General features: G+C 46.4%; 2 protein-coding genes across 5 annotated transcripts in view; both read right to left on the bottom strand.

Annotated features, from left to right (window-relative positions):
- DCPS (decapping enzyme, scavenger) overlaps positions 1-7,794 on the bottom strand; it is a 33,170-nt gene extending 25,376 nt beyond the window's left edge. The window contains exons 1-2 of the mRNA XM_010986264.3: positions 7,574-7,794; positions 6,156-6,330 (exon numbers count right to left, since the gene is read on the bottom strand). Of these exons, the coding sequence (XP_010984566.1) occupies positions 6,156-6,330; positions 7,574-7,774 (376 nt within the window). The 5' untranslated portion in view covers positions 7,775-7,794. The remainder of the gene's footprint in view (positions 1-6,155; positions 6,331-7,573) is intronic.
- Positions 7,795-12,042: 4,248 nt separating this feature from the next.
- TIRAP (TIR domain containing adaptor protein) lies at positions 12,043-25,068 on the bottom strand. Of its 4 annotated transcripts, none has more exons than XM_031443414.2 (6): positions 24,985-25,068; positions 19,144-19,363; positions 18,258-18,381; positions 17,905-18,063; positions 15,743-16,351; positions 12,043-14,810 (listed from the first exon to the last, which is right to left on the bottom strand). In XM_031443414.2, the coding sequence occupies exons 4-6, from the start codon at positions 17,969-17,971 to the stop codon at positions 14,791-14,793; spliced, it is 696 nt and encodes a 231-aa protein (XP_031299274.2). In that variant the 5' UTR covers positions 17,972-18,063; positions 18,258-18,381; positions 19,144-19,363; positions 24,985-25,068; the 3' UTR covers positions 12,043-14,790. The 4 variants fall into 4 exon arrangements, with proteins under 4 accessions (XP_031299274.2, XP_031299275.2, XP_010984565.3 ...); XM_031443415.2 differs by lacking the exon at positions 24,985-25,068 and adding an exon at positions 24,553-24,635; XM_010986263.3 differs by lacking the exon at positions 24,985-25,068 and adding an exon at positions 23,682-24,458.

The following is a 25,068-nucleotide window of genomic DNA, read 5'->3' as shown; positions in this document are numbered from 1 at the left end:
CAAAATTTGATAAATTAAGAAAGAGTTGCTTAAGTACATTATTCAATTAAGTGTCTGGAAGAAACCACCAGAAGCACTAGAAATTTTCCTAATAGCAGTTACTTCTGGAAGGCAGAACCAGAGCGGGGCAGAGTGGTACCAGAGCCTGCGCATGTCCAGATCAGCCCTCGTGCTATTTGACTAAATGACCACATCACTGTGTGACTCTGATAAATGCCCCAGCCTATCCCAGAGACTTAATCAGTCGGTCCAGGTTCTGTATTCAAGAAAACACCTCAAGCAATTCTGATGAGTAATTCTAGGTAAGAACTACATTACTAGATCAGCTCTGTGTTCCACTCAAAGCTAAGAAACGATTCTATGACCTCACATGACGCAGAAGCCCCCTAACTCCTTACTCTTCATTTAAGAAACTAAGTCCCAGAACAACTCCATGGCTGGGCCTGGTGGTGTCTGTGGGCCCTAAGCCTGGGGTATTTCCCATGTTGGATGATGACGGCGCTCTGGCGGTGTCCTGGCTGAGACCTGCCTGGCAAAGCTTGCCCTGCCGGTCACTGTTCAGACAGCTCCCATCCTTTGGCTCAGCTGCGTCGGGAGGGCTGCCGAGGACACCGGCAGGGGATGGGGTGAGAGGCCGTGCCAGTCTATGCTGGAGTGGAGCCACAGAGCCTGGTACCGGGCCCTGTCCTCCAGTGGTTGGAGGAGGTCACAAGCCACTGACTCTGCCAGCTGGCACCGTCCTGAGTCCCTGCACAGCATGGGGCTCCCCTGTCCACTAGAGAGGAAGGGTCAGGCCCGGCTACCCCTCTGCCCCAGAGAAGAGGTGGAGCAGAGACGAAAGTGTGCTACTGCCCAAAAGCCAAAGGAAGGGGCCTTAATGAAATACTTTCAGCAACAGTGACTAGAAACCAAACCTGAGAATGCAGGCAGAGCTCCAAAATGTAGCAGGGGAATGTCCTTAGTTTTCCTAAGGACCTGTCAGTTTTTCTTAATTTTTAATTGGAACACATATTGTACATATAAAACAATGTAGGGGAGGAGGGTAGAGCTCAGCGGGAGAGTGCGTGCTTAGCGTGCACAAGGTCCTGGGTTCAATCCCCAGCACCTCCGTTAAAAAATAAATGAAACCTAATTACCTCCCCTCCCTGACAAAAACAAATTACAAAAAAACCAATGTGGGTGTCTACACACATAAACACATAGTTTACATACACATACATGTATACACATATACACATACATATGTATTTAAATATAAAATATATACCTTTTAAAGACCTAAAATAAAAGAACACCCACGCATAGAGTGTGTAGTCTAAGAAAAAAGTATTGCCAGAACTCTCTGCCCCGCTCCCACAAGGAGTAATTCCTTGGCTGAACTAGAGTTAATCACTCTTTCTGTCTTCCTAGTTTTATTAGGCACAGATGTGTCCCTAAGCAGCGTGCTGTTTAGATCTGCTTGTTTTTCAGCTTTATCTGATCGGAATCACAGTGCACGCACTGCACGTCTTGCTTTCCCTGCTCTGCGTCTGGGGACTCCTTCCTGACGTGTGCAGCTGTAGCTCACGGATTTCCACCGGCGTAGAGGTGTCCAGTGCAGGATTTACTTATCTAGGCTACTGTTAGTTGTTGTTTAGACTGTTTCTAGTTCTTCTATCATGAACAATACTGCCAGGGAAACTCTTTTGGGAGTGGCCAGTCTTGCAAAATGCTTCTCCCAGACAAGGCCTCACTCGGGGCTCCAGAACCCCGGCTTTGCCTCGGCTTGGAGCACAGGAGGAACACCGGGCATGGCGGGAGCACTGAGAGCTCCCTGCAGCCAAGAGAAGGTGTGATTCCCAGGGTCCCTCTGCTCCCTGGCCTGGCCTGACTCACACACAGGAGCCTTCCACCCTGAACCTGAGATTCCACACCCCTGCGGGGAAAACAATGGCCTTTTCAGACAGGGTCTGGATTTATGAGCCACACCTCTCTCCCCATTATCTCCCCTCTTCTTCCCCAGGTAAGAGGAAAGAGAGCTCAATGAAAGGGCTCCATTGACAGGCCACAGGCCTGAGAGCTGAAGCAGGAGGTGGTGACCCAGGCTCTGTCTTGCCTGGATGGCATGAAGACGCCAGCCATCTGGCCACTTCAGCCCTCACACACCTCGGCCACAGTCACAGGGAGAACAAAGATAACCTGTCTGTGGTTGAGGCCTGGGATTTTCAATATGTTATATATAATGTTCCATTTAAGGCTCGTATAATTTTATTGGTGGGAAAACAACAGAAAATGGCTAACACTTTTTGAATGCATGCCAAATGGCAACTGTTCTAAAGTGCTTTATACACCTTATCTCAGTGGGTCATAGCCCATGGTGGTGGTGATGAAATTAATTTAGAAGGTTAAGACCAGCATTTATAAAAAAGGAAACAGACAAGACTAGAATTAAGATGAGAATACTAGATTGTGTCCCATGAAATAAGGCTAAGTACTGTTTTGTGAGCTTTTTGTTTCCTGTATATTCATGTAAATCTACTCACTTCTGCTGGGTCACAATGTCAAATACATCTCTCACTTTGGGTAGAGGCTAAAAAATTGTATAAAACCCTTTCTTGTCTCATTTATTTCATAGCCATCCTGATGGAGGTTCAGTTACTAACCTAATTTAACAAGAAAATAACTGAAGCCACTTTCTCACCTTCATCTGGGTCACACACCTCAGTCACCAACCACCCACCCAAGCTTCCGGTTAACAGCCTCCTTTCTATTCCTCTGTCCTCCCCCAGGACACATACTACTCCCTCAGCCCAGAACATTCTCCACACCACCACCACCCAGTTCTCTGCACAGCTGGCTCCTTTTCACCCTTTAGGCCACAGCTCGGGGGGCACATGTGCAGAGAGCCCGAGGAGCCCCTCTCCTGCTCACAGCCGGTTGGTGTGTCGCCCTGTTCGCTGTCTGCCTTCCCCACTGCCCCCCCAAAGACAGAGGTAACATGTGACGTCCTCACCGGGGCGCACATGGCACCTGGCCCAGCACCAGACACGCGGCGGGCACTTCCTATTTGTTAGATGAACACAGGCACTCCGAGTCTCTGCAGTTCGTAAATGGCGAAGCCAGGATCCCAGCCCAGGTATGTCCGACCCGAGGCTGCTCCTAACCCCTGCACTATATGCTAAAGCTCAGAAACAGCGCGTTGCCCCAGCGTGTTGCACAAGGAAGTGTTAGCATTTGGCTGGGCTGAACTCTGACGCCTGTGCTCTGTTATGTCAACAGGGTGGGGGTCCGAGAGTGCCTCACTGAACAGCCTCTGGTGGTCAGCTGAGAATCTGAAAGGGGTAAGTCAGGAGACTGCAAAACCTCAGGCTAGAGGAGAAGAAATCTGCCAAAGAATGGAGAAACACCAAAAGAAATCATGAGAGAGGCCAGCTTAGAAATGAGTTGGTGACTCTGCCACTGAGACTGGAGAGGCAAGGCTGAGAAGGCTCCAGACAAGAGCCAAGGAGCCGGCAGCAGAGACCTTGGCCTTGCTGCCACCTTGTGGCTATGGAATGCTCAGTCCACAGGGCAAAACAGAGATGGGCAGGTCTGTGGGTTCACTCTTCAGGGGTCATTTACTGAGCCCCTAACGTGGGTCTGGCTGACTGCTGGGGCCTGGAAATGAGTCTGACATGGCTCCAACGTTCAAGGTCCACTGTTCCCTCCATCAGGCAGAGACCCAATCCTGAGAGGTTTACTTCCCCCTTTTCATAATAATTTGGGGGGTGCCCCTCCCCCAAACAAGACTGGGAAGGCAGAGATGGTATCTTCTTCATGCCTGAAGCTCCAGTATCCAGCACTTCCCAGTACCCAGTGCATCAGAATAATCCTATGTGCTAAGTGCTTCTAAAGACAGCACATCTGATTCTCACACCTGACCTGTGAGATCACCAAGTAGAGATGCCAAAGAGGTGTTTATTTCAATGTGAGCCTGGAGTTCTTGGAGAGGTCGTAGATGAAGGAACAAAAGTGAGCACCACCCATATACACAGATGGTGTCTAAAGACCAGTGCCTCTCAACAAGTTTAATGTGCATATGGCTCACCTGGGGTTTTTGCTAATCTGCAGATTCTGATTCTGAGGTTGGGAGCGGGGTCTGAGATTCTGCGTTTCTAACAAGCTCCCAGGTGATACCAATGGTTGCTGGTCCACAGACCACACTTTGAGTGGGAAAAATCTAGACCAGAGGTTGACAAACTATGGCCAGGTCAAATCCGGCCTGTGTCCTGGTTTTCTATATCCAGCAAGATAAGAGCAGTATTTTTTTCATTTTTAAAAGGATTTAAAAAGAAAAGAATACGTGACTGAGACCACTTGTGGCTCACAAAGCGTAAAATATTTATGCTCAGGTCCTTGACAGAAAGAGTCTGCCAACCCTGATCTGGAATGCCACCCGGGGACGTGGGTATAGCCAAATGGGACAGGGCTGGGGACGGAGCCCTGAGCCAAGTATTTATGACTTCCTTACCGCCATGCCTCGTTCAGGCAGAAAAAATAAAAGCACACTGCACTGTTTGTGTGCTAATACTCATGCTAAAGAGACAGTGAGCCCTGGAAATGATGAGCTAAAGGCTCAGATTCCCAGGTGGGAGTGGGGAGCACTAAGGAAAAGGGTAAACATTTGGGGTGCTGACTGGGGACGAAGACCTGCTATCTGATAACTGACAGCCTCTTCCATTGCTTATCTTGGGAAAAAATGACAAGAACAGACAAAGCAGTGGCCACCACCAACTGTGTGCAGTACACAGAAGTACATGTGCTGGAAAAATAAAAAGAAGAGGAAAGGCTGTGAATTCTACGGGGTTGCTCCTTGAAGCAGAACCTTCCGAATTCTGGCCGGGGTGGGGAGAGAAGAGGGGAAGGTGAGGGGAAGGCGTAGCCGCAGAATGGGCTCCACGTCGTGTGTAGCTACAGCGCCTTCTGTCGCGCCTCCGCCACCTTTGTTGAGGACTGTATTGCTTAAATGTCAATGCCTGAGAAAGCAAATACAGCTGGCCATTTCTGTCACCGTGCATCAATCAATCTGGCTCTCTTTCAATAAAGGACCAGGCTGCTTTGCTTTCAGCTGTGAAAGGTTTACTTGTCTCACATCCAGCGCTCACGTATATTTCCAAAGGACAACAATAGCACCCTTTCTTGGGGCGGGGTGGGGGCAGAAAAGACTAAAGCTATCAAAATGACAGTGGCAGGATATCTGTAAAGCCAAGCTGTTTGTAAATGCTGGAGGGCAAATAAAGACAGAAGGATGTTACAAAACTGTCATGTGCTGCAAAGCAGATCCCAGCATTTCCTTGTTGGAAGGAACCTTCAGTGTCAACCCGTCTACCTCCTGCTTTCCACAAAGCTGCCTCACATCACAATTGGCTTTGGCACAGAACATTCTTCTTCCACATCTTAATAAATTAAAAGACACTTAAAATCAAAAACAAATCCCTGCCTTTTGATCTACGAACTCCTTCCTTCTCAAGCCCCCACCCCTCGCTCACACTCGTCTCCCCAGCAGGGAGGGAGTTCTTCCAAGGAAGCAAGTGATCGTGCGGCACCCAAGACACTCACTGCTCATCCCACAGCCGCGTGGTGAGCAAGTCCTCAGTCTACTCAAGCTCTCAGTTTTTCTGCCACCTATTTGCTGTGTGATCTTGGACAACTTCCTTAACCTTTCTAAACCCCAGTTTCCCCACCTGTAAAGTCCTATCACTATACGGCCGTTTTGAGGATTAGATATGACGACACACGTAGAAAGCTCAGAATGGCGGCTAGTACGATAGTTGACAATCCCTAGAATTCAGTTGGAAGATGAAACTGTTCTACTCCATGAATCACCCTCCCACCCCAAAACACATCACACCGGAGCTGGCTTTCTCAACCTCAGCACCACTGTTTGCTGTGGGGACCATCCCACATTTTCTAGGATATTTAGCAGCATCTCTGGCCTCTACCCTCTAGGTACCAGCAGCACCCCTGCCTCCCTGGTGCTGCCCATCAAAAATGTCTTCAGAGATTGCCAAATGTCTCGCTCCCCCTTCCACGGAGAACTACTGCACTAGAATACGTAGATCAGTTAGGGAATGTTCACCATGCCCCCTCCCTCCCCACTCTCCCCACAGGCAGCCCCCTCAGCCCCACTCGCTTACCACTCAGCTGTCTTGGAGGGAACAGGTGATAGGTGCTGTAGATATCATTGGAGAACTGCAGCTGGAGCTCAGGGCTGCCAGTCAGGACCTGGGCCACCTGGTCCACCTGAAACGGCGTCTTCTCCAGGATCACAATGGCATCCTCTCCATCGCCATCCCCAGAAGCCTCATTCACCTGTGGGCAGAGCCATAGGTGAGGCCTGGAGAGCAAAGGTAAAAGTTCCTGGGGCCTCTGTGGGCCCAATACTTGGGCTTTTCTTCCCCATAGTCTTCCCTCTGGGGAAGTCTAGTCAATGGCACTCACGTTTCTTCTCCCAAAGAAGGCATCTCATTAACCCACTTGTGGCAGCTCTCACATCTTTTTTTCTAAAAGATGCAAAGCTTCTCAGGTGTCTTCTGTTTTAGGCTCACGAGGACTCTATCAAATTCTCCTCACTTTACAGATGAGAAAGTGAGGTCTAGAGAAAATTAAGTGACTTGCCCAAGGTCACATGAATAGTCGCTGTCGAAATAAGCTAGAATCTGGGTATCCCAACTAGCTTCTAGCTCGAAGGTTCTCACGGCTAAAATTTTCAACAGGTGCTGCAGACTAAAGACAGGTAGGGCTGAAAGAACCAGACAGAACCTTGCGAAAAACAAGAGCCACAGAGAGAGGCATGGAAGCCTCGGCCCAGGTCCCCCTGATCTTCCCAAAAGTGAGAGCTCCTACCAGTTCTGGGGAACTTTTGGATAGCCTCCTCACAAGTTCTTGGGATGGTCTCCAGCCTCTCCTTAACCCCTGCTAGAGCTGAGCACATGATTTTAGGGCCAGCTGTGTCTGCCTGTCTACCCGACGATACTCTGTACTCCAGAAGGTCAAGGATGCTAACTTCCATCTCTACAACCCCTGCCCCAGGCCCGGCAGCGCATAATATGTGGAAATGAATCACCAATTTAATAAACTCTCTCCTCTGTTAAGGTTGAAGTCCTGTACAGCCAGGATCATATCTCTTATAGTCTCCATGTCGCTGCCTGGGGCCTGGGTGAGCAAGACCGCCGAGCAACATTTACTGGGTCCCTATCCCTTACAGATTTAATAAATGAATGATGAATGCTTCGGAAATTTAACGTCATTCTTCATTGGCAATAGATCTCCAAGTGTTAGTTTTTTATTTTAGTAAGAGAAGAATTAGGAAAACTAGCTGTACGCGTGTTAATTCCCTTAATTTCAGGGGTAATCGTGTCTCCTCCACGAACCAACTCCCCTCTATGATTTTAGTGGAGCACTCTGCCTCCCGCCCCGAGCAACGCGATTGGTATTTTCCAAAGAATCTCCCCCTCAAAAAAAAAAAAAAAAAAAAAAAAAAAAAATTCCGCCTCAAAGGCGACGATTGGATCATTCCTTCCTGCATCACCACCCCAGGGCTGCCTAATGGTACCTTCCCGTGTAGGAAAATGATTTTGTCCCGCGCAGACTCCCTCAGCACTTTTTTCACTCTAAAGCCGGAGAAAGGTAGGCGCACAGAGGCAGAGGTACCATTCCCAACGCCTGCTTCCTTTTCCTCAGTGCTGGGCGCCTCGGCCTCCTCGGCGTCCAGTTCGCGCTTTCTCTTGCTGGGTTGGGACGCTGTGTCCGCCATGCTGCCGGGCGCGAGGTGTGCGCCTGCGCAAGCCCCGGCCGCGGCCCCGCCCCGCCCCGCCCCTCTCCGGACCGCCTCCTCCCACCTCCGCGAAGGGGCCGTGACTACGACTCCCGACGTGCTCCGCGCGGGAGCCTGCAGCCCTGCCGGCTCCAGGGAGCCTTGCAGGGCTGATCCTTGGGACCCGTCCAGAATGAGCATTTTAATTCGAATTACCTGTCTGTGGTCCCTTCGTGGAGGTCGATGCTGAGGAAAGAGAGAAGAAGGCAGCAAGTCCCTTAACAGGAGGGCAGAGAGCTACAGTAGAGAGGGCAGCCCCAGCCTCCCTGGGGGCCGAAGCTGGAAGACACCGTTTGGACTCTGCTTTGACACCTTGTATGAATACATTTTAATCAGAATTGTACCTGTATTGATTACAGTGGAAAGAATGTTTCTGAAACAAATGTGTTCAGCCAATCTTATTTCTTGTTTTGTTTTGTTTTTTTTTTTTTGAGAGAGGTCGTAAAACCATTCTCATTTTTCAACCATTTTCATTTTACAAAAATTTTCAACGTGTTCAGTTCTTTATACATTGAGTACTTTATGCTGAAAGGAAAGGTAAGTGAACAGAGACAGCTTCTATTCATTGCGTGCTTCTTTCCGTGTGGGCTGGAGGATTCTGCCCCTCTATATCCGTTCCTGAACCAGACTTGGGTCTTCTGCACTCATCCAGCCAATCTACTCATGCTGGGTTGTGGTAAAGGAAAGTACAGCTTTTACTGCAAGGTTCTCAAGGTGGAACCAAGCAAGAAGGGGCAGCTCATACTCAAAAAACTTGAACTCCCTGCTGACTTTCAGGGAAGGGTTCTTAAAGAAAAGGTGGGGAGTCAGTTGACCAGTGCCTGATCAGCTCTGTGGACATTCTTCTGATTGGTTGGTGGTGAGGTAAGTGGGGGTTATTTCAGGAATTAACCTCAACCTTCTGGCTGGAACAGCCAGTCTGCGGTCTTGCTAGTTGTGGTCAGCACCGAGTTTGCAGTTTACTTCCACCTGCTGGAAGTTTCCGTATCTGCAAAATAACTCTAGGTTATGTCTCAGGATGTTATCTCTGGCCCTTGAGGAGAAACAATTGTTATTTAGTCTTGCTTGACTGTTTTCCTTTGTTTCTGCATTTTCTCACTTCTCTGATTAGACTGCTCTTTGGAACTCGAGGAGGGCCTAGGAGGCCAAAGCTTTTCTATATATAAGTGGCTGGGAATATGGGGGCTGGAGGGAGGGGGTGCCTGTCCCCTCACGGTGTCCTGCTTGGTTTCCCCCAGTTTGACCGTGTGTCTACCGTGCTACCCGCGGATGTGGTTTACAGCATGAATATGATTCATCTATCAGTTTCTTTTGTTTCTTTTTTTGGCCATATAAAATTTTTACTTATTGTTTCTTTGCAGCCTCCAGTTCTTGAGCACGCCATTCCAGGGACCAGCAGCATGTCAACATCACCTCCTGAAAACTCAGTTCACCTCTGCTGAAAGCTGCCAACTGAAAAAAATGCACAACCTAAAATTTGCGAGTTATTATTTGGCAAACTTACTGAGAAATATAGCCCAGGAGACAGCCTCTCAAATAATGCTGAGGAACTGTTCCAAAGAGGTAAGGGAGGAGCCAGGATATATGAGTTTTTGCTGGTAAAAAAAAAAAAAAAAGTATTTGAAAATCAAGATATTACTTATTACAAAAAATAGACACCTTGAATTAATGATTTTATTGCTTTTCTATGTACAGGAAGATGCAAGAGTCTGGGCTCACTGAATTATTCCTTAGATATGTGTCTTAAGTATCTGGGGCCAATACCCTGTTTCTCTTCATCCTGAATTCCCCTCAAGGTGCTCCATTGGGGCGGCTGCCATGGCTGACGCCTTGATGACAGGCAACATTTGTTACTTACTGAAATGACGGGCAACATTTTTTGTCTGCAAACCATTGGTGTTTTCTACTCATCATCCATCTTTTTTTTTTTTTTTTTTAATTTGGTGGGTGGGAGCATATTGAGGAGAAGGGTTTCAAAGCACTGTTGGGTGAGCTTGCTGTGGTCCACTTCAATTTCTAGCACTTTCTCTAGCTTCCCTCCCCAGTCCCCACAAAAGCTTCAGTGACCAGCTGGACTATTAGCAAGACCAGTTGAAATTATGGGGGCTTTGGTAGAAACTTCAGGGGAGTGAAGTCTCTGCTTTCTAGAAAAAGGCATTTGTCTGTTGATAATTTTTTAGTCCAGCTTGTTTGGAAGCATTAGAAGGCTCTGCACTGCCCTATCCAATAGCCACTAGCCACATGCAGCTATTTACCTTTACATTAATTAGAAGTAAATAAAATATAAAATTCAGTTCCTCAGTCATGCAGCCACGTTTCAAGTGCTTAATAGCCACATATGGCTCATGGCTACCATCTTGGACAGCAAATGTGGAACAATTTTATCACCACAGAAAGTTCCCCTGGACGTTGCTGGATTAGAAGGTTATCACTGAGACGCCCTAGTCTTTAAGCTTTAATCCTTCCATTTTCTTGTGGAATGTCAAAACTTCTCCCCCATTTTTTGTTTTTTAAAGAAAGACTAGACACTTCCATTTCAGGTTTTATGATATCCTCAAAACAAGTCAGCTAAAAACACCTGAACATTCCAGATGCAAAATTAAAAACATACTTCTGGTTACATTTCTGCTCTCTCAAGAACATAAAATTTTCAGAAATGAAAAATGTGGGAGCATAAACCTATAGCATCATAAGTGGCTATGAAGCTGGAGTTCTAAGGGTGATTGCTGGTTTCTAGGACTTGAGAGCCTTGGGCTTTAACTGTGATGTTGAAGGCACAGGCCTGGGCTTGTGCAAGTGAGGGGCTGGAAGAGAGAACTTCCCAGAGATCTCTAAAGGGCCACCACCTCAATGAAAGGGCCAACTATTAAAAGAAAAAAAAAAAAAGCTGCCCCACTAAAGGAGACAAGATATTTAGGAAGCTTATCTGCCTCAACATCTGGCTGTGAAATGAAGAAAGCAGAAATCCCATAAAAATTTGTGATCACCATAATCACAGACCAATCTTCATGCAGGTTTAGAATTCAGATTCATACTGCCCGTGGGATCCACGAATTCAAACTGAAAAATCTATGTAAAGCAGTCTTCTATTCTTTACTATTTACTGTATACCAGATTGACTCTAGAAGAAATGAAAAATCTAAATAGATCTATAACTCTTTAAGACCCTGAAACTGTGATTTTAAATCCTCCCCCAACCCTTTGCAAAAAATGCTGGGCTAAAATGGATTTACAGATGAGTCTACTCAACATTCAGGGAACAATTAATTCCAAGCTTTACTTCTTCACTGAATATTATTTCTAAAAAAAAATTATTTCTAGGAGCAAGGCTATAGCTCAAGTGGTAGAGCGCATGCTTAGCATGCACAAAGTTCTGGGTTCAGTCCCCAGTACCTCCTCTAAAAATAAATAAATGAATAAACCTAATTACCACCCTCTCAAAAAAAATTATTTCTGAAGAAAGCTGGTATAACTGGTAACAAAAGCGGAAAAGGATTACACAAGAAAGGACAATTATGGGCCAATCCTACATACGGGCATAGATGTTAAATCCTAAAGAACATGTTGGCGATCTGAATCCTGTGATTTATAAGAAAGGTAATAATTCATCACGGTCAATTTGCGTTTACCCCAGGAATGTAAGGCTGGCTTAACACTAGAAAATCTAATGTTATTCACTGCAGTAACCATTTAAAAGGGGGAAAACCACATCATCTCGGTAGATGTAGAAATTTTATATTAAATTTCAAACCTATACAAGATAGGTAAAAGTCTTAATCAACTAGGAACAATAGTAAACTTACAACTTGTTGAAAAATATGTACCAAACCGAAAATCTACAACAAATGTCACATGTAGTGGTGAAATGTTTGAAGCATTTCCTTTAAAATCATGATTTAGACAAAGATAGCTACTATTGTCACTTTCAACATTTTACTGGCAGTCCTAGGCAGCAGAAAAAGACAAGGAACTCTAGTTTTTGTTTTGTTTTGCAAATTATATGATTGTTTTTTATAGAAACCCAACAAAGCCTACAGTCTTGTAGAATAAATAATTCAGCAGTTTGCTTAGGTCAATATGAAAAATGCAATCCTTTCTACCAGTAATAGACAAAAAATATAATTTTTAAAATACACTTTATAGTAGCAATAGAAAATATGAAGTACTAAGGAATAAATCTCATAAAACATGAGACTAACCAATATGGAAAAGATTTACAAAGTTTTATTGAAATACATTTAAAGATATAAATGGAGACATACCATTTTTTTGGTGAGAAAGATTCAGGTATCATTAAAACATCTATTCTTTCCAAATTAATCTCAATGTAAATCCAGTAAAACACTAATTGGCATTTTCCTGGCAACTGACAAATTGAATAAAGAATTTATATGAAAGAGTAAAGGAACTGTGATTTTGAGGAGTAAGAGGCATGGGAGGACTGGCAGGTTTATTGAGGCTCACTAACCACCACCGTCAGTAAGCCACTGACGCACGGATGCACGAACAGACAGAGAGGAGCCTGAACGCCCAGGAGTAGACCCCTGAGTATGACAACATGGCAGCAGTGACATCACAATCAGTGGGGGGAAGGATGGACTAGTCAGTAAATAATGGGTATTCATATGGGAAAAACAAATGGCTCTCTGACTCAGACACCAAGAGGAATAACAACAAAAACAAACTCAAATAAAACATCCAGTTGGATTAAAGACCTAAATGTGAAATACTTCGAGAAGAAAATATAGGAATAGGGAAAGACTTCCTAAAGAAGACACAAAAAGCACAGACTACAAAGTAATAGGTAAAAGTTTTTATATAAAAAATAAAACTTCTGTTCTTTAAAATATGCTGTTATATTGTGGTCATATTTTTTTAAAAAAACTACTAATACATACTTAAATATTTAGGAAAAAAATAATACCTGGGATTTACTTCAAAATGATCTAGTGGGGAGGGAATGGGTAGGTAATAAATACAAGCTTATCTCTGGTAATGGTTGAAACTCGATGATAGGTGTATGAAGGTTCATCAAACTTCCTCTTTCATTTAGTAGAAAAAAAATTCTTTTTCATAAAAAAGGCAAAAGGAAAAGAGAATATTATGACAATAGGATACCAGCTTTCAACCACCAGATTAGCAAACATTTAAAAATCTGATAATCCTACGTGTTAGCAAGAACATGAAAAAGTGGCAACCCTTATAGGCAAATGGTAGGAACAAAAATTGGCACAACCAATTTGGAAGAAAATTTAGTATCGTCTTAACAAAACCGAAGAGGTGTATTCTTGACTACCCAGCTGTTCCCTATCTAGACTAAATTCTAGAAAATCTTGCTCCTGGAAACATTTACAAGAATAAAAATGTTCATAGGCTCATTGTTTTTAATAGCGAAAGAACTGGAAACAACCAAGTGTCCTTTTGTGAAAGAATGTGCAACTGTAAACAGTGGTCTATTTACATAACGGAATGAAAGTGAGCTTCCTGGAGCTGCACGCGTCAACACACATCTTACAAACATGGTTTATAAAAAGGATTTTGCAGAATATAAAGATAACACCATTTATGTAAAGTATAAAACCATGTAAAAGTAAGTATGTTGTCAGGGCTGCGTACATGTGTAATAAATTCCCAGAGAACAGCTAAGAATGATGCATTAAAAATTCAGAATAGTGGTGACTTCCGGTGGGAGAAGGGAGGAGAATGGGGAGTGTAAGGTTTTGCTTCTAAGCTGGGTGTTGGGTACATGACTATACATTATACTATTCTTTAGTCCTTCCATATGTAATAAGATAATTTGTAATTAAAAATAAAAATTTTTTCACAATATATACAAATAGCGAATCATGTACACTTGAAACTAATATGTCAATTATATCTCACTTTAAAATATATAAATTCCTTGCAGTCAAAGGAGGAGAAATGGTAGGGGAAAGTGAGAGAAGAGACACAAAAGTACATGTTGGGGGACTAATAAATTCATTTCAACTCAACAATCAAAACAACTTCTATTGAGAACAGTTGAATGAAACTTTGACTATCCTACAAGGTACACGGTCATCTGCCAGAAGAAGTACGCTGATTCTTCTGAGTGCAGAGGGGAGGGAGCTACCGGAAAAGCATGAATTCTGGCTGGCCAGACCCCCGATGAGGCCCCCAGATGTCAAAGCATCGGCGGGTGGGCTTTTGAACCCAGCTGAAGGGGCTGAGCTTTCCTCTCCTTCACCCTGCCTGCTCCCTGTCCTCTCCTGTCTGTTCAGAATGGTTTCTAGGTTTGAGCCTTTAATGACAGGCAGGCAGTAAAAAGAAATACAGGACCGTGCTGAGTATGTCTTCCACGTAGCTTTCAGAAGTGAAGGCCGTCCCCGGGAGGCAGCGGGAGCAGCACTGTGAGTGTGAAAGACTCATGCTCCCTCCTGCCGCCTGCTCAGGGCTGCCCCGCGCAGCTGGGAAAACCACCCAGCTGAGGCCAGCAGTCTGGGCTTCCGGCTTCTTAAGCAGGCGAGTCCCTTCGTCGGGAGGAATGCATCCTTCGCCAGCACTTGATTCCATGGGAAGAAGCCATGGGCACTACGTGCCAGGCTGCATATCCAATTAGGCAGGAGGCAAGACATGGGTGATCATCTTGGTATCAGCAGCTCCTCCCACCTCTGCTTTCTGGCTTCCCCATGGCCTTCCTGGGGGAGTCCCCAGCTTCCCCAGGCCTTCCTGGGGAAGTCCCCAGCTTCCTCACTGCCTTACCTGGGAGGGTCCCCAGTTTCCCCGGGGCCTTCCTGGGAGCCCACAGTAATGGAAGGCATAGGCAATCAGATCCCAGGGTCACATACAACATGCTGCCAACTCGTTCCTTACAACTCAGCATATCTGCTGGAATCCAAGGCCCTGCAAGGCCCTGGGCTCTCTAACTCCATTTCCTGCTTTGCTCCAACTTTCTGGGTCCCATGGTGAGCGAAGTGTCAGCTGAGGCTCTGCAGATCTGAAAGAGACCAAACAGAATCAGGGCTTGTCCCTCTCCTCAAATCCCAGCATCTCTGTTTTTCCCCACAGGCCCCTGCCTCTGCTACATTTTGGTCTATTTTACTTACAAACGCACTGTAACATTATGCCCCTTCCCTGGGTATGTGTGTCCTAGGCAAGTCTTTCCTACTATTTTGCACCTGTTTGCCTTACTAAACCAATACTAAACCAGGGTCCCTCCTGGCATCTTCCCAGCTCTTGGGGGTCATCTCCAACTGGACCTCAGAGAGAGAAACCTCACACTATTAATACTAATAATGATAATAATGGCTATTACTTATTGAGGACTTGTGCGCTAGGCCCTGCCTGTTACGAGTACTTTACACGTGCCAGGCCCTGTTCTGAATGCTTACTTAGTGTATATACTTACTTAGGTATACAGTATCACTATCATTTAACCAATGAGAAAGCCCAGGCACAGAGCAGTTAAGTAACTTGCCCAAGTAACACAGTCTTCTAGAGTCTGCATTTGGAACTACAGGCACACCTTAGAGTGCGAGTTCAGTTCCAAACCACCGCGATAAAGCCAACATGGCAGTAAAGGGAGTCACGCAAATCTTTTTGGCTTCCCACGCACATAAAAGTGATGCGTACACTAGTCTGTAGTCTGTTAAGTGTGCAAACAGCATTATGTTTTTTAAACAATGCACAGGCCTTAATTTAAAAAAATGTTTTACCGGTTAAAAAAAAGGCTAACCGTCCTCTGACAACGCAGCGTTGCCGCAAACCTCCAACTTGTAAAAACGCGCAGTATCTGCTAAATGCAATAAAGCAAAGTGCAATACAAGATCCGCCCGTGCTGGGCCACAGTGGGCGTCCCCTAAAAGCCAAAGTAGAGCAGGCGCTCTGGCTGAAGCCCCTCCCCCCCTTTCCCTTCACCCCACAGCTTACACCGCAGGACAGCCTCCTGGACTTGGCGAAAGCCGCCATCGGGGCCCCGGCCGTCCACGAAGTACATGAAGCGCAGTTCGGCGGGGTAGGCGGCTCTGCTGAGGCCTGACATCAGCGGGATGGTGCGGCCCTCCGCGCCGGGGGCCTCGCTCAGCGCCTGCAGCATCTGGTACCTGCACCACGGGTCCCGGAGGAAGCCCGGGGTGATGAGCAGCACGCGGCAGTGGCTGCTGCTCAGCGCCTGGCACAGCTCGGACACGATGGCGCCGCCTGGGGTGGCATCGCGAAGCTGCAGGAAGCAGCGCAGGCGGGCAGCGTGGCCCTCCAGGTAGGAGACCAGCTCCTGGGCGGCCGCCAGGTCCTCCTCGCTGTGGCACACGCACACATCGTAGTCCTTGCTCCAGCGGCCACCGCTGCTGCTGCTGCCGCCGCCGCCGAGGCTGCTCTCGGCGCCTGCGCGTCTCGGTGTTGGGGTGGAAGACGCCTCTGAGCAGGGGCCCAGGGGTGGGGGGCTGTCCCGTGAGCTCGGCTGTGAAACGTCACTGGGGGAGCATTCCGGGGAGACGGGCGTCTTCGTGGCCTTCTTGGACAGGGCCTGCCTGAACCAGTCTGTGGGGAGAAACACTGCTCTGGCCCCCAGTGCACAGCAGGGAGGAGCCACCCAGGCAGGACCCCACCCATCTCCCCTGCCCACCTTATTTCCACACCTGCTGCTCTGCTAGTGTGTATAGCCTTCCGGACTTGCCGCAAAGTCCCCCTTATCTTTAAAGGTTTGGGGATACATAAAACTCTGGCTGTTTTATAAGTCAATGGGGATGTCATGTCCAGCCTGTCCGCTATAGTTAACAATACATATTGCATATTTGAAAGTTGCTAAGAGAGTAGACCTTAAAAGTTCTCATCACAAGAAGAGAGGGGAGGGTATAGCTTAAGTGGTAGAGCACATGCTTAGCATGCAGGAGGTTCTGGTTTCAATCCCCAGTACCTCCTCTAATAAGTATATAAATAAACCTAATTACCACCTCCCTAAAAAAAGTTCTCATCACAAGAAGAAACAGAAGTCTATAACTATGTATGATAATGGATGTTAACTAGACTTACTGTGGTGACCATTTCACAACGTATACAAATATTGAATCATTATGTTGTATATCTGAAACTAATAGAATGTTATATGTCAATTATACCTCAATAATTAAAAAAACACACAAACAACTTTAGTATAACAATATGAGAGAGGAGAAGAAAAAAAAAAAGACAAGAACTCTGGCTGTTTATACCAGCCTGACTGGGAAGAATGACTGCCTGCTCCAGGCCCTTTGATTTGTGGTAACCCTAGCCTATCCTAACCAGAACTTCCCACGAGCTGACTAGTCAACCACCTGTGAGACTGTTAAGTAGAACCACACGAAGCTGGTAAAGATTAGTCCCCAAACCCACTCTCAGCACTGAGGGGAGGTGGATTTCGATTAAGGGGCTCCCCATTATGGGAGGGAGAGAGGGGCAGGGATTGGCATGTGTTTGGTCCTGAGAAACCCGAGCTTGTGGCTAAATGGGTAAAGTGTGGGAGGCGGCCACTGCTCAGAGCTCCTGGAGAGCTTGGAGCTGAATGACTCAGAACCACGCTTTGGAGTCGGGCACAGATTTGACTGTGGACCTGCTGTTTGCTTTCTGTATGATCTGAAGCAAGTCAGTTTCTGTGTCCATTTCCTCATCTGTAAAATGGGTTCATTTTAGCTGTTGTTGAAGATTAACTGAGATAATGGAGTGTGTGGTATATTGTGAGGACTCTAGATGATTTCAATTCAGCTGTCTCCTTCTTATAGGGATAGAAAGTCTGGTGTTCTGGAGATGGATTTGTTTGCTCTCTCTGCTTGGCTCCTTCCTTGGAATGGTTCTGAAGATGTGGGCGACAAGAGACACAGTGTAAAGCACTCAGCACAGTAGTTTCCAGGCTGGGAAGAGGAGCTGAGCACACCTGGAAAACCCGTGAGCCAGAGGACTGAGGGTTCCCTGATGGACGCCTCCTCTTCTTGCTCCCCACAGAGCCTCTGGGCACCAAGGTCAAGGCAGGAGCCCCTGTCGTCAGCCTTCCTGCCTCTCTCCAGGGCCCATATACAGACCAGGCAGCCTCCTGGAATTTGGAGTCTGCATCCACTCACCAGCCATCCTGCCCAGAGGCTTCCTGGACCTGGAGCGAGGAGCTGGGGAGGAGGTTGATGATGCCATAGTGTTGGGCTCCGAACTAACCCCATGAGACCAGGCATTGGTAAAGTGGGAGATGGGAGGGGACCCAGTCTTGACCTCATGGAACAGCCATCCTACAAGAGACAGAGAGGATCACAAAAGCCACACTCCCCTTCCTCCTGGCCCCAGCACACAGGCTCTGGATGCTCGTTCTCTCCTTGTGCCTGACAGAGGCTCAGTCTCATCCCTTATGGGATTAGGGACAGATGGCCCTGTGATGAGAGCTGCTTTCTAGATAAACCCCGACCTGTGTAGCAGTCAGACTTACAGCGTATGAACTCAGCATGACCAGGTCAGTGACTGTTCTCTGCTCCACCCAGCTCGGAGAGCATTTGGGATCTGCGGAAGGGCGGCCAGCAGGCAGCTCTTTATAGGAGCTTCCTGTGTAAATGCTGAAATCAGAGAAGAACGTCCATTGCTGTTTGGTCAAATAATTACGTATCGAGGCAGACAGACGCTTAGCAGTAGAGAGAGGGCACGTGTAAGAAACCTCCAAGTCTGCCTTCCCCTGAATCACTCCCTCCATCCCTCCCTCCCCATCTCCCTCAGCTGTCCGCGGGGAGGTAGTGTCACACAGGGGTGAAGACCGAAGAGTCTGCAGGCAGAGCACCCAGATCTCTTATTAACCGGGGCTTTTGGCAGACTCCATCTTGCCAAACTTTAGATTTTCCATCTGTGACATGAAATGATGCTAGAGCCTGCTCAGCATTACTGTGGAGATTACATGAGATGATTTGTGTAAACTGCTAACGGTCCATTGCATACAATGCCCAGAAAACAGTATGGGTTAGTATGTGTTTAAAATAATCCAGATATTGGATGGTTATGTTATGTTCATGGTTTAGAAGACTCAGTATTATAATCAGTTTTCCCCAAACTACTCTTTTTAAAAAAATTTTGTTTGCTTTTTTAGGGGGGAGGTAATTAGGTTTGTTTGTTTGTTTGTTTGTTTATTTTAGTGGAGGTGCTAGGGATTGAACCCAAGACCTCATGCATGCTAGGCATACACCCTACCACTGAGCTACACCCTCCCCTCTAAAACTACTCTTTAGATCTATGCTACCCCAAATTTCAGAAAGTTTTTGTTTTTTTGGAGGGAAGGGATAGTCAAACGGCTTCTAAATGTACATGGAAGTGCGAAGGACCAGGAGTACCTTAGATGGGCAGCTTGCCATGTTCCCTGTCTAGCACAATGGCCAATGTCCCTGATGGTGGAGGTTCTTTCAGCCTAGGTTTCTGGGAGGACACTGCCTGGAGCAGAGCCCGCCCTGATTTGTGATGAAGCCACTACATTCTAGTGACACTTCTGAAGATGAAGGGCTGGCGGAGAACTTGGCTGTAGAGCAAGGTCTGCTTCCTCACGACTTGATGGACCTGCAGAGGTCAAAGCAGTCAGAACAACGGGTATGAACAGACACACCGAGACAAGAGTTTCCAAAATTTAAAGGCTGTCCACCAGCGTTGGACAACAGTGCTTTGTTCTGCTAACTGCTGAACACCCTTATGCCAAGATGAAGCACAGAAGACAAGAGATACTGATGACTCACGAAAACATACCCAAGTTCAAAAAAAAGGAGAACTTAAGCTGCAGCAGCAGAGGGTGGGGGTCGGGGGACGGAAGGAAGAATTGGAAAGGGCTATGGGGCCAGAGGTATATTTGGAAAAGAAAAGCAGATAGCTGCCAAGCCAGCCAAAAGGACATGAAAAGGAGAACATTAGCAAGAGCCTGTGTTTCTTTTCCTACCCAATACTCTGGATCTCAGACCGTAGAAGTAGTGAAGTTGCGCCAATGCCTGGTAACCACTGTTAGCTTTTGAAATCCTTCTCCTGCTCAGGGGTTGCTGTCTCTTGACATCTTCAGTGCAACCTTTCAAGATGTTCTTCCCCCTCCCCCCTCTTAGTAGATATAATGTCACTCGCTTTTGATATTATTTAAATATTTTTAATTGCATTTAAATTTGAACATTCACTATTTGTCTTTGAGCCACTCACAAACTGAGAATTATTTGATATTTTTAATGATAGCCTACAGGTTCCAAATTAACATAACACTTAACAGATGTAGATTTAAAAGTTTCAGTTTCTCATTTTATCAGATGACTTACCCTTTTGGCAATACATGGTGCTTTTTGGTAATTGCCTTTTTTTATTGCTTGGTTAAGAAGAAATCCAGTTGCCTAAGAGCCACTGGAAGTGGCTTGGTAAAAGCCCTAGTGATTGACATTATGGAAAAGCTTAGACAAAGGAAATAACAGCATGTCTGACACAGGATAATTGAGCAAGAGTGCGGGTAAGTGCCATTAACCGTACACACTGCCTGCTTCCTAGAAGCCACAACCCTACCGCACTTTCCTTGCTGCTTTTCAGTTCTTGTGCAGCTGAGGCCGTGGAGCGATCACACTCAAATGTGCTTTAATCTTTACAGGATTTCATGATAGTCACATATTGAGCTATAGAAGCCATTGCTGTCAAGCAGATAAGAAGATAATGAACTCAAATCTCCAGCAGGAGGGTCTCATCACTATCTCTGTCTGTTCTTTGGTTTGTTGTGTGGCCTTACGTGTAGTCACTTTTCCCTGTGCTTTAAAAAGAAATTCATCCAGCAGAAAGATAGAGACCTAAATACCTACTTTGGAGATAATTACAAAGACTTAACAGAAAATTAGTGAAAACCTTCTTCAAAACAAGCAAGAGTATGTCACCTTCAGCGTTCCTGGGATACTTTTTCAATATTATATGAAGGAACTTCATGCGTGAGGTACATACTATAAGGTTTCACTGTGTAAAATCTGAAGTGTATTAAGTATTCTCCAGTATCTAACTGGTCTCTGGTATCTCTCATACAGGGAATGTACTGAAACCTATGCAGGCCTATGATTAGAATCTGTATCCTGTGTAACTCACATTACATTTGTGTTAAGCTGGAATCACTGTCTGTGGTAGATAGGACGGTGGTCCCCCAAAGATGTTCACCTCTCAATCCTCAGAACCAGGGAAAAGAAGCTACCCGACTTGACAGAAGCAGACTTTGCAGGTGTGACTAAGGAGCTGGAGATGGGAAGACTATCCTGGGTCATCCAGGTGGGCCAAAGGTAAGCACAAAAGTCTTAGAAGAGGAAGGCTGGAGGGTCAGAGGGAGAGAGGAGATGTGACAGCAGAAGCTGAGGTCGATGTAACGTGGGGTCGTGAGCAAGAACTGCGGCAGCTTCTAGAAACTGGAAATATATATATAAGATCATGTGTGTATATATGTATATGCATACATACATCCATATTGTATACATATGTATGTATGTGCATATGTGTGGGTGCCAGTGTAAAAGTCCATCTCAGCAGCCTGGAGAGACACTCCCTTGCTGACTTGGGAGAATTTTCCGTGTCATGAGAGGGCCGGGTATCAAGGAACTTTGGACAGCCTCCAGAAGCTGCGAGTGGTGTCCAGCTAATGGCCAGCAAGAAAACAGACCTCAGTCCTACAACTGCAAGGTGATGAATTCTGCCAACAAACAACCCGAGGGGGCTTGGAAATGGATCTTTTCTCATTTGCATCTCTGATGGCGTCGAAGCCCCAGCTGACACCTGGACTGTGGCCAGGTGAGACCCCAGCAGAAGACTTTCCCGGGCCTTTCCTGGGCCTTTGTTACTTTTTGTTGTTATCAACAAAAGATAACAACAAAAAGTAACAAACTGGATCTTGGAAAACAGTTTTTTAGTTTAAAAAAATTCCCTTTGTTTTGAAACTATATATGTACTCAAGGCCATTTTTACCTGAAATGGTGTGAATTTATTTTGTATTTACTTTGCTGCAGGTCTCACGTCAATATACGCAGGCACTGAATGCCATGTGGATTGTGTCAGCAGTAGATTTAATGATGGATGCAGTTTACGAATTATGCCTTTGTACATTAGTTCCCTTTTGAGCTTACAAAATGACGGCTATTTATGTATTTTTGAAAATTACCTTGGGGGCTGGGTTAGATTTTTTTTAAAACCCTACAATTTTTAGAGAGGAACTTTAAGAGGACTTCCACTACCAGAGTAATAAAGACTTACTCTAAAGCAACAGTAATCAAGGCACAGAGATATTGGTGCACAAGGTCAGACAGATGGAAGAATAGGGTGTCCAGAAACAGACCCCTTCCATACAGTCTCCTGATTTATGACAAAGCTGACACTGCAGTGCAGGGGGAAAGCTGGCCTTTTTAATAGATGGTGCTGGGTCAATTTAGACAGCCTTGTGTATAAAATACAGCTAGTTTATTTTTACTTATTTATGAATCTTGACCCATATATCACACTATACCAAAAAAAAATTTTTTTTCAAATGGATAGTAGGTATTTGTGAGGATAACAATAAAGCTTTTAGAGGAAAATATAGGAGATTAGCATCTTGACTTTGATTATTTATCAGATTTTTAAAAATTGAGATATAACTGACATGTAACATTACATTAATTTCAGGTGTACAACACAATGATTCAGTATGTGTACCTACTGGGAAATAATCATCTCAATAAGTCTAGGTAACATCCATTAGCACACAAAATTACGAATTTTTTTCTTATCATCAGAACTTTTAAGTGCTACTCTCTTAGGCACTCTCAAATATACAGTAGAGTATTATTAACCATTGTCACCATGTTGTACATGACATCCCAGGACTTATTTATTTTATAACTAGAAATTTATACCTTTTGACCACCTTCACCCATTTCAGCCACCCCCTACCCTCCCAAGATAGACAACGATTTCTTTTTAAACTAGCCATAAATAATAGAACCATAAGGGAAAAAATAATAAATTGGACAACATTAAAATGAAGAACTTCTATTTTTCAAAAGACATTGTTAGGAGAGTGAAAAGGCAATCACCTGAGAGAGAGAGAAGATATTTAAAAAATATATATAGCCAATGTATACCATATCCAGAATTTTTAAGAGCGCTAATCAACTGGTAAGAAAAAGAGAGACAATCTCTTGGAAAAATGGGCAGAAGAATTGAACAGATACTTAACAAAAGGATATCCTAATGCCCAACAGACATATGAAAAGATGCACAATCTATTAGTCATCAGAGAAATGCAAATTAAACCTCAGTGCAACCCCACTTCCCACACACTCAACAGAGTGACTGCGATGAAAAAGACAGACAATATCAAGTATTGGTAAGAGAGTGGAGGAACTCTGGTGCTGCCCGTGGGAGTGTAAATTGGTACAAGGAGCTTGAAAAACTGGCATTATAGACTACAGCCGAACACAAACACAGTGGTCAGTTCCACTCCTAGGGATATACTCAACAGAAGTGCTTATGAATATTGACCAAAAGACCAACATAAGAATGTCTCAGCAGTGGGAGGGTATAGCTCAAAGTGGCAGAGCACATGCTTAGCATGCACGAGGTCCTGGGTTCAATGTAGAATGTAAGAATAAACTGTGGTCTATCCATAAGTGCAAAATTACACTTCAGGGAAAAGAAATGAACTGCTAAATGCAACGTGGGGCAATCTATATATTAAGTATAAAACATCATACACAAAAAGTACCTGAGTATGATTCCAAGTATCAGAAGTTCAACATTAAGTAAAACTATTTATGTTGTTAGAAGCCAGGACAGCAGTTACCCGTAGGTGAAAGTAGTCCCTGGAAGCGGGCATATAGGAGGGCGTCTGGAGTGCCAGTAATGTTTTACTTACTCTGAACGCGGCTGCTCGGGACTGTTCACTGTGTGATACTGAGTAAGCTGCACACTTAAGAGCTGCGCACTTCTCTGTACACAGGTTGCAGTTCAGTTTTTTAAAAGGGCTTTAAAAATAACTAGATGTGACTTCCTCTGACAGTCGGTCATTCCTGACCCTCCGAGTCGCCTAGGTTAGGTGCGTCAGCTCCGCGGTTTGCAGTCCACACCTCCCGTCTCTTAGCGGCACTTGTGTGTGATTTCTAACGTCTCCAGGAGGAGGACGTGGGCGCACTGTCCTGTTCGCTGCTGTCACACGTTGCCCAGCCCACGGTAGATGTTCGAGAAATGATTGTGTATAGGATTCCTCGATAGGCCCTTAACCCTAAATAAAACCCTGTCCTCGCTGAAACACTGTCACAAAGGCCATCAGAAGGGCAGAGGGAGAGGCTGCGACCGGAGCAGAGGAGGCGAGGAGACTGTGGGAGGAAAAGAATCTACAGTTCAAGACAGAAGCCACCTGGCCGAGCCAGGCTCCTCAAGCTCAAGGAGGGCTCCCTGCACCGGCTTCTCGGCGACAGAGAAGGTGACAGGTCTCTCCGAGGGCCTTTCCACCCTGTTTCCGCCTTGTGGGTGCTACACGGCAGCCAGGTGAAGGAACGCAGAGAGGACGGCGGTGAGCCGCGCAGAGGGGCCGCAGGGAGGGGCAAGTCCGGGACAGGTATCGGGGGGATTCGGGCCGCTAGTGGGATCAGACTCGGGGGTCCACCGGACGCAGGGGTCCACTGCCCGCGGGGCCCCTGCCGGTCCTGCCGCCCTCCTGACCCGCCCGGGCCGCGGGGCCCCGCCGCTCCCGCTCCCGCCCGCCCGCGCCTCCGCCCAGCGCTCACCTGCGCCTGGGTGCGCGGCGGCCCCGTCGCGGTGTGGCCGGTCCGGGGCGCGGGCTCCGGCGGCGCCGTGCCGGCCGCCCCGCCCAGGGAAGTGCCGCCGGCCGCCGGCCGCCGGCCGCCCGCTGCCCCGGAAGCGCCGAGGCGCCTGGCCCGCGGCCCCTCCTCCCGCCGCCGCTCCTGCGCTCCGAGTGCGACCCGAGGGGGCGCCCAGTCCCGGGCAGCCGCGTCCTTCGTGCCCGCCTCCCCCGGGCCGGCCGGGACGCTCGTGGGCAGCTGCGCAGCCACTGACCCGCCGGAAGCCTGGAGATGAGTCTTCACTCCCAAGTTCCCCGAAACCCACCAGGAGAACCGGCAGCCAATCGGGGAGAAAGAAAGAAGCCCTTATTTCATTCATTGCCTCCCCTCAACACCCTGCAAAGGAAGCGTTTATACCTTTTTTCTTTTGATACAATCGAGGAAAATAACGCAGGGAGATTGAACGACTTTTCCAAAGGCCGCACACAGTGAGTGGTAAGG

This window comes from Camelus dromedarius, chromosome 34 (assembly GCF_036321535.1).
Source record: "Camelus dromedarius isolate mCamDro1 chromosome 34, mCamDro1.pat, whole genome shotgun sequence".
NCBI classification, from domain to species: Eukaryota; Metazoa; Chordata; class Mammalia; order Artiodactyla; family Camelidae; genus Camelus; species Camelus dromedarius.
The sequence above is the reverse complement of the archived record's forward strand: the minus strand, read 5'-3'. Positions and strand labels throughout refer to the sequence as shown.

Coding starts and splice junctions, on each gene's coding strand:
- TIRAP (XM_031443414.2), bottom strand. CDS start 17,971: ATGGCATCATCAACCTCCTCCCCAGCTCCTCGCTCCAGGTCCAGGAAG. Junction 16,352..17,904: donor GCCTCTGGGCAGGATGGCTG/GTGAGTGGATGC, acceptor TTCTCCCCACAG/ACTGGTTCAGGCAGGCCCTG. Junction 14,811..15,742: donor CCAGGAGGCTGTCCTGCGGT/GTAAGCTGTGGG, acceptor GGTCTCTTTCAG/ATCTGCAGAGCCTCAGCTGA.